The following is a 10,523-nucleotide window of genomic DNA, read 5'->3' as shown; positions in this document are numbered from 1 at the left end:
ACCTAAGGACACCTGAATGGCTCAGAGAATAGAGGGGAAATGAAACATCAAATGTAGTACTTTTTAAACCCTTATTATATTACTCGGATGTGATGGATTGCAAAAGTCTCTTCAGACTGCAACTGTTTCCACAGTGAGAAACAAAAGAATGCAAAGTCCTGCATTGGGGGTGGGGAGTTAAGTATATTTATTTATTTGGAGGAGATTTTCAAAGTTTACAGGATTTAGGGGCACAAGTCAGTAGAACTTGCCCTAAAGCCTGGAGGAGCTTGTTGAAATCTTTCTTATAAAGGCTGTGTTTGTGGGTTTTCTCTCTCACTTGTCCCCCATACTGCTACTTTCTGTAAGTCTGAAATTCCTTCTGCCACAGCCCAGGCTACGTTTTGGTCCAGTGCTCCTGCTGTTTCCCTTTGCATTTCTGCTTTTTGTGCTCCTGGAAGGAGCTCACACTTGGAATAAATACTAAAGGGAGGCTCTTTGGCCCAGCCTCAGCAGGCTGCCACACACTCTTCAGGCGGTCATGTGATGGAACATCCTCCCGGCAAATGAAAAGCATATGTGTCCAAGCTGCCTAACTCCTCTGCTTGGGCGTCTCTCCCCAACATCACCAGGTCCTCGGGAACAGAGGGTTGGAAGCTGCTAGTGGGTCTCGCCCCCCTGCTTGTGGTCAGACGCAGCCCCCTATTTGGGGCCAGGAGGGAATTTTATCCCATGCACAGGTGGTCTGGACTTAGTATGGCCATCATACAGGGCAGTCCACTTGTCCTCTGCCCTTGACTGATACGAAACCAGATGCCTTTATGCCCTCTGTTTTTCTCTTGAAGGTGTCAGGACTGAGCGTAGCTTTGCTAAGGAGGTAGGTCAGGCGAGGAGCTGCGCAGACAGAACACGTGACCACTGGGGGCCTCCACGGACTCTGTTGAGAAGCGCTCAGGAAAGCCCCCGCACCACACCAACCGGCCCGGCTTTCCCGGGAGGGGGCGGGGCCTATCGAGCCCATGTGACGCCTCGCGCACCTGGCCCGCGGGCACAGCGGAATGAGGGCAAGGCCTTCACCACCCCCAGTGTGCATGCGCGACTCCATTAGCGCATGCCCAGAATAGGGGGGAAAAAAAAGAAAAAAAAGGCGGCTGGCAGCCCGGCTGCCGCGTGTCCCTCTCAGCGCGCCCCGCCCCGCCCCCCCCGGCATGCCCGGCCCTGCCGCCGCTGCTTGAGCTGCTGCTGCGGCGGTACCGGTGCCAATGCCCGGCCGCAGGCGGGGGCCGCGGGCTCGGGCTGCCCCGAACAAAGAGCGGGGCGGGGCCGGGGGGCCCGGGGCGCCGGCGATGGAAGATGGCCGGGAGCGCCGCTGCGGTAAGCGCGCCGTGCTTGTGCTGTCCCGTGCCGTGCTGTGGCGGGCCGGGCCCCTCCGGCAGGAAGCGCGGGGCTGCTGCCGGGCCCCGCTGCAAGCGAGCGCGCGCGGCCTCGGGCTGTCCTGCCCTGCCCTGGGCTGCGAGGGGAGAAGCGGAGAAGGGCCGCCCCTGCCTTGACCCTGCCCGGCCCGGCGGCCCCGTGCGAGGCGGTGGGCGCCCGAGGCAACTCGGAGGTGGTGAAGCGGGAGCTGCTTGGCGCAACGGCGCCGGGCGCCTGGCGGTCCTTGTCCTGCGCCGCTCTGGAGCCCGCCAAGGAGAGCTGTGAGCCCCCGCGGGGGTGGGGCATGTCACTGACCTCGCTTGGGATGCTCGCTTGAGACGAGACGGGGAGGGCAGCGAGGGCGGACGGCTCCAAACCAAGGGGCGCGGAGGTGGGACGCTGGGCGAGCGTGCTGGACAGTGCTCAGGGGCCCTCGCATGAGTCCTCAGAGCCAGCCACTGAAGAAGGGACAGGAAAGCGGCCCCGCAGTCTTCCCGCCCAGCACCTTCTTCCTGGTCAGATAGGTCACAAGCCTGATGAGGGCCAGGAGGTCCCGGGACTCAGTGGGGCTGCAGTGGGGCGTGCGTATGTGAGAAGGTGCTGGGAGAAGTGCAGTCAGCCCCTCAGCAGGAGGGCCTGGAGGAAGTGGTGAAGGGGGTGCAGCCTGGCACGCAGCAGGCACGTAGGTGCTGGGGCCTGCCTCTGCTTGCAGAAGGGGCAGTGTTGGGGGCATCTGTAAACCATGCTAGATGCACACCCATGGTGACAGCTCTATGGAGGAGCTGCCAGCTGAGGTCTGTGGTGGCTTATAGGATCAGGGTGGTATATATGCTTATCTAGCAGGGACCTTGGCCAAGGGGGTCTGGGTGGGACGTGAGGACAGTGGGTGCAGACCATGAGCGGTAGAGCCTGCAGTGGTGGACAATCTGGAAGCAGTCTGGCTTGGTATACCCTAGCCTGCTAAGACAGTGTGGTAGGTGGTGTCATGGGACAACAAACTCTGGGAGGTTGGGGGACCGGAGTCTGACAGGAGGTGCTTTGAGTCTAAAGAGGTTGAGAACCTCCAGTCTACACCCAAGACATGCACAAGTCCTTGCATGAGAACTCGACTGCAGGTTTGTGGCCTTGATGTCTATGTTGAACTCCTGCTGACTTCTGGAAAGTGAAACTGACAAAAGGAAACAGGTTTTTGTTAGAAGTCTTCTTGCCTTTATAAAGCTTAGTTTTTTGGAGTATTGCAAAGCAAAATATCCCCCAGTTGTATTGAGCGTGACAATGGGCAAGAAGCTTCATTGAGCAGCTGATCGGCAGCAGGTTATAATTTTCCAGCTATGGCAGCTGGTGGATGAGAAGCTACTAATGAAATAAAGTAAGGCATCAGAGACTCTGCTGTGCCATTATTGCCCTGGCAAAGATCCCTTTGGTTTCACTGATTTCAAGATGAGGCAGAAAAATGGATTAAGGCTCATTGATGCAACAGTTGAAGGATGTTACCTGTGAATGAGTTCCCTAGTTTCTTCCCCAATGAAAGTCAGTGCCTGGTGAGCCAAAAACACCCCTCTATTGTTTTGAGGATTTTGTGCCTAGCTAGAGCTAGTTCAGAGGGACTTCATGTGTGCCAGAAACTCCCCTGAGACTTCCTGACTTCCACTTCAGTGCCCTATTTAACAGACCATGGAATGTCTTGTGTGATTAGTTCTGCTTTTAAGTGTCTTCCTCTAGTGCATTGCAGCAGTGACTTGTTTTTAGTAATTCCTTGCTCTTTTGAATTCGGTCAGGTATTGTGAAGAAGCCAGAGACTTGGGCTGCGTCAACAACTTGCTGGTTGGGTCTCCTCCACACATAGGGGTTGTGATGAATGAACTGTGTGATGTTAAAGTACATTTAATCTGTGCAGGGATGCTTCCATTCAGAAGTAGCCATAATTAGACTGTGGCTTAACCCCTGTCAGTCGACTGTGGCAGCTCTACATCTGACTCGAGCAGTTATGCCTGGGCTTAATGTGCTTTAGCTGCAGATGGGCTAAAAATGTTGACTCCTCACATCAGCCAACCCCTCAGTATTTCCTTGCCCTAAAAAGATCTGTGCTATTCTAGACAATTAGCACATGTCCTATGGGACTGTGCTGTACAGGTACGCTTTGTCTGACAAGCACAACTGAGACAGTTTGGGAGAGTAAAAGATTAACTGGCAGTGCTACTGCTCTCGTAACTTTAGTCACTGCTTAATAGCTGTTTATCCCAAGTGAATTAAAATGGGGGGTGGGGATAAGGGGGAAGTAAAACACTGCATTTCTGTAACTAAATGGCCACATACAAACCTACACAAATCTGTTTCTAAGCAGCTGATTATAATAGTTTTAAATCATTCAAGCTGTACTGGTTTAGCTAGTCTTGTGGAAAGAAACCTTTTCCTATTTAATGTTATTTTGCTCATCAGTGGAAACCAGTAGATTAGATGGTATCCTATGGTGGTGCAAGGTCAGATGCTCAGCTAGTGTAAAACTGGTGTGGCTCCATGCTAGACATCATTGACCTGCACTGACGGAGAAGGTGGGTCATTGATCTTTGATGAACTCCTCTCTTTTTTTCCTATTGCTTTCCAGAAAGCCACTTCTCCTGTAGTATTCTTTTCAAACCTTAATGCAGCCAAACCCATTTAGACTGTTGGCTAGGCTTATGTGCAACCAAGCTTCATCAGCAGTAGTGAAGGGGTTTTGTTGTGCTAGATGCCTAGGTACTTCTGTGCCGAGTGCTGTGAGGTGGAGGGAGTAAAGCAGTGGTACTCGAACTTTTTTTTTTTTTTTGGTGGAACACTTGAAAATTGCTGAGGGTCTCGGCGGACCACTTAAACTTTTTTTTGTTCTACAAATCAAAGCACGCAACTCATATTTTAGTATCAGTAGTACAGATATTCTCAATTGTTCTGCAGCTTTCTGTGGACCACCTGAATGGAGCTTACAGACCAGGGGTAGTCCGTGGACCACAGTTTGAGAACCTCTGGAGTAGAGCATGGAAGAGTCTAGCAAGTAGATTGAATGTCTCGATCTCCAAGAAGTTGTTGGGAGTTGGAGGAGTACATGTTTCTTTATGTGATGTTCTGGAAAAGCTAGGCTAAAGAAATGAGACTTCTACCTTGTTCTTAGTTTGGGAATTGATGGTCAATTGTCCTCCCCCTCCCTGGAGAGGATCTTCATCCTTGTGGACTAGTTGCTAGGAAAGCTTTGTCCTCTACACTCACATTGATTCAGGAGATGGTTGGCTGCAAAGGTCCTGTGGAATGAAAGCACAGCCCTGAGTAGAAGGGTCTTGAACCAATGCAGTATGTGGTCCTAAAGATGAGTACTGGCCTGATCAGACTGTGACATGAGAACTGAAATGAGTAACAAGCTCTTGACAGCCAGGCTTGCTGCTGTAGTTGGAGCTTTTAAGGTTCAGCGCACACATCCCTGAGTTCTGGGAGCTGCAATAATGAATTTAAGGTGTGGGGGGCAATCACTGGCCATCCCATGACCTGATGGTGTGGAATGCAGCTGCCTTGCTCCCCACTCAAGAAAGACATTTGATCACAGCTCTGATCTCCTTGGAAGAGTTGACGACGTTGCTGCTCCTTTTGAAAAAGTTCCTTGCTCCATACAGAGATGTGACTCCATAGATGGAGTCCCTGGATGGTTGGGCTGATAGTAGTAGGCAGTAGTTGTCACCTCTGTTCCTGACTAGCCACATGTCTGGAAAGCCTGGATACAGGAGGTGAATTGTTCCAGATTAGGTGGTAGGTGTTCCAGCCTGGGTTGTACAGGGGATAGAAAAGGGAGGAGAGCTGATGTGCTGGTTGCATTTGATCTAGGTTACTCAGAGTGTGGAGCTGGCTGAGGAATTGCATGGTATTTTCTGGCAAAAGATGCTTTGCTGATTTGTCAGAACAAGCTTCCTCTGGAAATGGGCTTACCAGCTGTGATGGAGAAGGATTTTTTGAGACTGACCTTTTTACTCTCCAGAATATTCGGTAGCCCAGTGGATAAGGTTTCACTTGTACCTGGGATGTGGAAACTGACTGTTCTGTCCATGTGGCTACAGAGTATGCAGGGTGGTGTTGAAGGGATCCCTTTTGGCTTTTATGTTCCATCTCAAAAGGTCTGTACAGAACAGGGGTGGGCAAAATGGCTGATCCAGTCAGCAGCCAGACTCCATTTCCCAGGAGCCTCTGCCTGCATGGTTGGGGCCGGTCTCCATGGTGACCCCAGCCACACCTGCATTGTGAAAGCTTCAGGCTGGGGTCACCATGGAGACCAGGCTCAGCTGCCCTGGTGGGGCATGCAACAGAGCAGAGCAGGGGGCTGCTCTGGAGCCGCTGGGAACTTGCGAAGGGGGCAGCTTGCTTTGAAGCGAGGGCAGAGCTGTGACCTGTAGCCTGCAGGCTCCAGGCAGGGATGTATAAGCAGGGGATTGCAGCTCTGTTTCTGCTCCAGACCAGGCTGTCATTGCTGCAAGGAGCCGGGGCAGAGCCATGATCCCTTGCTTGTGCGCCCCTGCCTGGAGTGTGCAAGCTACAGATCATGGCTTTGCCCTGGCTACGGAGCAAGCCGCCCCCATTGCAAGATCCCAGCAGCTCTGGAGCAGCCCCCTGCTTTGCTCTGTCATGTGCCTTGCCAGCAGGGCTGGGGTTGGTCTCCATGGCAACCCCAGCCTTGAACTTTCACAGCACAGGTGTGGCTGGGGTCGCCATGGAGACCAGCCCCAGCCATGCGCAGGGATGGCTGGGAAATGGAGTCCACTACTGACTGGATCTGGTCTGCCAGCTGGACTTTGCCATCCCTGGTTTAGGAGGAGGCTCCCAGCCCTCAGGGTAGCGAGTTTCTGGAACAGCTTTCCTGTGAGTAAGGGCAGGGTGAGAAATACCTTGTTTGTTTTGAAGGTGCAACACGTATAGAAGGGACTGTGAGACAAAAGTGTCTGATCACAGGGGAAAAGACTCTGACCCTAAAGAGACCTTAAAGTCTATGTTCCTGTCTTCATTTAGAGCAAGAAAACATCTGTGGGACAGGAAGGCCCAGCTCTAATTTGTCCCTCTTGGGTCTTTGGATTTATTTAAACCCTAGCCTATTCCCTCTGGGAATTAAACTCTTTGAAATACACTTCTGCAGTATATTGTCAGAACAGACTCTTTCTAAGTTCCTTGAGTGCTTCCCTTCTTGGCTGTGGGATCCCTCAGGCTTTGGCCTCTGAGGCTCCATGTGCCCTGCAGATACCTGTTGGAGGTCAGGCATTTTTGGGGCTGCTGTGTCATGTATATACTTGACTCATCTCCAAAACAGAGAATAAGTGGACCCTATGCTGTACCTTAATGCAGAAGGAGTTAGTTAACCTGGGCTTGGTGGGTAGGGTGGATTGCTATTGGTATCCACAGTCAGTATAGCTTTACTGCAGTCTAAACTCTGAGGTGCAGGTTGCTGTTGAACCTACTATGTTTCCTGGACACCAAGAGGAAACAAACCTGTCGTGTAGTAGAAGTGCTCGCTGTTCAGAATGAGCTCTGTGGTATGACTGAAATCCCCGGAAGGCCTTTACCTCCAGGCAGTTTATGGCAAATGTTCTGTTTGCCCTTGCTTCCTGCTAAACTCGAGCAGTGCATGTGTACGCCTAGGGGGCAGGGAGAAGGCTAGAGCCCTGGCACTTTGCATTTAGAAGCTGATTATTTATACTAACCTCCAGCTGGAGAGGGCATGACCTAGTCGAAAGACCACTGGGCAGTTTAACTGACCCAGCTTTTGGACTGAAAAGACTATTCAAGTATAGAGGTGAGATTTGCCTTGGTAGCAGAATTATCTTAAGTTTCTTATACTAGGTTCATTTCATACTAGAGTCCTGCTAAGTAGATGCTTAAATATTGCTAAGGGAATAGGTGATAAGGCAGGTGTACCAGGTCTCTGATATGCGCCCAGGATATGCTGGAGAAGCAAATCAAACACTAAAAGCATTCAGTTATTAGAAAGCAATGGACATGCCATATTTATTTGAATACAAGACAAGGAAAAAAACGCTCCTCATCTTACCTTCACATGCAAAGAAATCTCATTAAATACATTGTCTGTCATTAAACTGCTGTCAAAAGCAGCAGGTGCTCAGTAATGGAAATCAACTACAAAGTTGATTAAATGAAGCCAACACTAAGCATGCCTATAAAACGCATGGCCCATGTTAAGCAAACATACTGATGGGGACTTAGTTTTTTCCCCCCAAATTTTATTAAAAACATTTATCACCTTACACTTACAAAGCTACACATTGAGCATCCTTGTTTTTTAAAGCAAGCTTTTGGGTTTAAAAACCCTTTGTCAGGCTGAGGAAGTTACTGCAGTTGGTGTATGCTACAACGTACACCCCTGCAATTATATATATGAAACCCTTAAACAACATGCATCAACTTCCCACAAAAAAACAAACCCCTACACAACTCTTTTTCTTTATATACAACCCCATGAAAAACTGTTACCTCAGTAACTACCTGAAACTCTGCCCCTCCCATCAGTCCTCTCTGTTAGTTTAGTGAAACAAGTGTGTCCAGTCTTTTTTCCTCCACTTCTTCTCTGCTTCTTTGTCTCTGATCTCTTCCTTGTCCCATGCAGCCCCAGCTTCAGGCACTTTCTTTCAGTGAAGCCAACTGCTTAAACACCCAGAGATTTCTTACCTTCCATAAACCAGTTTTCAAATATAAAGTCCTTAATAGCATTTCCTCCAGTCCCTTTGGTATGAGTCCATATAGTACTATCTCCTGTGCAGGTTTATTTTGGTGACACGAAGTGGCAGACCCTTTCCCATGTGCCCTTTATGTATGTACGCTCCCAAATGCATGTCTCCCTGTTTCTGCTTCCCCCACACCTCTCCCTTGGGCACCTTGAGCTCATTAAACCCCAACTGTGTTGCACTTCTCTCACCAGCAAGATATTTTTTACAACCACCCACATTAGGTCAGCATGTTAGCCTTTTAGTTGTTTACAAGCCACCACTCCCCACACCTTGTCCTTCTATGAAGTTTCCCACTAGTGCCATCCTGTCTCTCTCTCTCATCGCTTTCGTCAGTTTCACATGACCCTTCAGGACCACCCTTACCCCTCCCTATTTTATACCTCTGCATGAATCCTTGGGGCCTTGAAAGATGTCTGATATACTCCCCATTTCCTCAAAATAGCAGCTGCGTGAAATTGGGTGATACGCGCTGCTTTCCCTTCTTCCTCTATTACTGCTTTGCATATCATACTTACATATGCTGTGTAGCCGAACAGCCCCAAGTCTGGCAGCTCCTATCCCCACATCTCTCTTGCTCTCTACATTTCAGCTCTAGCCAGCCTTTCTCTTTTGGCATTGCAGAAGTATTTGTAAATTTTTCATGGAAAAATTGGAAATCAATTGGAAATTCATATGGAATCTAATTATTGCAGGGGGTGTCTTATATTCAAGTAAATATGGTGGTTTTCTGTCTCCTTATGAATGGCCAAGCTGAAGCTGTGGCTTTTTAATTAGCCTTATTTAATATTAAACAGGAAGTGTCATTAAGATGCATTTTATATCTATGACACTAAACCAAATGCCAGGTTTGATGGCAAAAATCTCTTAAACCCAGGATATAGTTTACAGTAACACTTATAGGAACTTGAGGGTTCTTTTATCTCCAAAATCAAAAGCCAGCACCTCCTTATGTTAGCTTTTTTAAGGTTATGGCAACGCTTACTCAAAAGTGCACTTACAAATGTGCTGGAGTTACTATCTCAAGAGTTCAAGGCAAGAGAGGACTTGATTCAAACTTAAATTGGATTTAATATTTGGTAATTTGAAACTAAATTTGAAGTTGACAACCAATGTTAAGGCCTATGATTACTGTAATTGAAGTCATTTAAATAAAAATATTCTGCTTCAGTGCACCATCCTAGAATTAAACTGGTGCTTTTTAAATTAGATACAGAGTTGGGAGGCAGTCTTTAACTTCTGAAACTTTATAAATGTCACGTGTCATGTCCTGTACTATATATTATATGTATTTCAGGTTTCTTACTATGGAGTTAATACTGGTATTTATACTCTTCTGAAATAATTTTTTTTAGTCTTCCCTAGTGCATAAAAGCTCTTGCCATAGCTACTTTTGATTTACATAAAGATGGCAGATGAAGAGAATATTTTCTTCTGGATTATGTGGTTTGTTGAAAAATTGGGAGAGAAATAACCTTACCACTTGGCTTCCAATCCAGGACCACAAGTCAGGTGGGACAGGATGTGATCTACAGTTTCTGGCAACTTGAAACATTATGGGGTTGTACTTTAATTGGGTTTTAGGAGTGTAAAGATGCAGACTGGATGCTTTGTAAACCTCACTGAGGGAGTTGTGGAAACTGGACACCTCACTGCCATGATCAGCTGAAGATGTAGTTGTTGAGAAGATGGTGCATAAACTACTGTGTATAGGAACTTTGAAGCTGTCTATATCTTTTGGCAAATGAGAACCCTGGAAAATCCAGTGCCAAGCAAGTAGAACTCTTCTGACAGTGCACTAACCCACTCTTCTTGAAATGTGCTTTAAATGCAAAATGTTTGTCCAACACATCTAAAATTGATTAAAACTTAAAGTGCTGTTTCTGTGCATCTTGATTGCATTCAATTTCCATCTAAGCACAGCTTGACACTCTAAAAATTATTTAGCAAATAGAAAATGGCGCATGACCTTTCTTAAATTCTTAAAATCAAGAATATGAATAAATGTTTAGCTGTACCATTGTTTAAATGTTCACAGATTACATGTTCTTAGCAACAGTCCATGCTAGAGAGTGCATTTTGATGACCATACCAACCAACGGCAGTGAACCTTAAGAGGAAATTACTAGAGTACAGTCATGAGATTAGTTAGAGAGTAAGGCTGCCTACATTTTTTAGTTTAAAATCACTGGTTTTTCACTCTATCCATTGTGTGACTGTACCATGCTGATCTCTGGAGGAAGGACTTTTTTTTCCCCCTCTCCCCCCATGCTCCCACTTTAGTATCTGAACTGAGCCTACCATGTAATGCTGAACACGTCAACACTTTCTTTGAGCAATGAGAACACCTCTCATAGTATCTAGGCTCATTTTACATTATTCTCTTCA

The 10,523-nt window shown here is 47.8% G+C and overlaps 1 protein-coding gene across 3 annotated transcripts in view; it reads left to right on the top strand.

Annotated features, from left to right (window-relative positions):
* The first annotated feature begins 1,103 nt into the window (after positions 1–1,103).
* PSD3 (pleckstrin and Sec7 domain containing 3) overlaps positions 1,104–10,523 on the top strand; it is a 178,920-nt gene continuing 169,500 nt past the window's right edge. For 2 of the 3 annotated variants that reach the window (XM_019490691.2, XM_014596132.3), the window contains exon 1: positions 1,106–1,353. In XM_019490691.2, the coding sequence (XP_019346236.2) occupies positions 1,333–1,353 (21 nt within the window). In that variant the 5' untranslated portion in view covers positions 1,106–1,332. Of the gene's footprint in view, positions 1,354–10,523 lie in introns of all 3 variants that reach the window. The other variant, XM_059724582.1, reaches the window with a different exon arrangement.

This window comes from Alligator mississippiensis, chromosome 3 (genome assembly GCF_030867095.1).
Source record: "Alligator mississippiensis isolate rAllMis1 chromosome 3, rAllMis1, whole genome shotgun sequence".
In the NCBI taxonomy this organism is placed as follows: Eukaryota; Metazoa; Chordata; order Crocodylia; family Alligatoridae; genus Alligator; species Alligator mississippiensis.
This window is presented reverse-complemented; position numbering and strand designations above follow the sequence as displayed.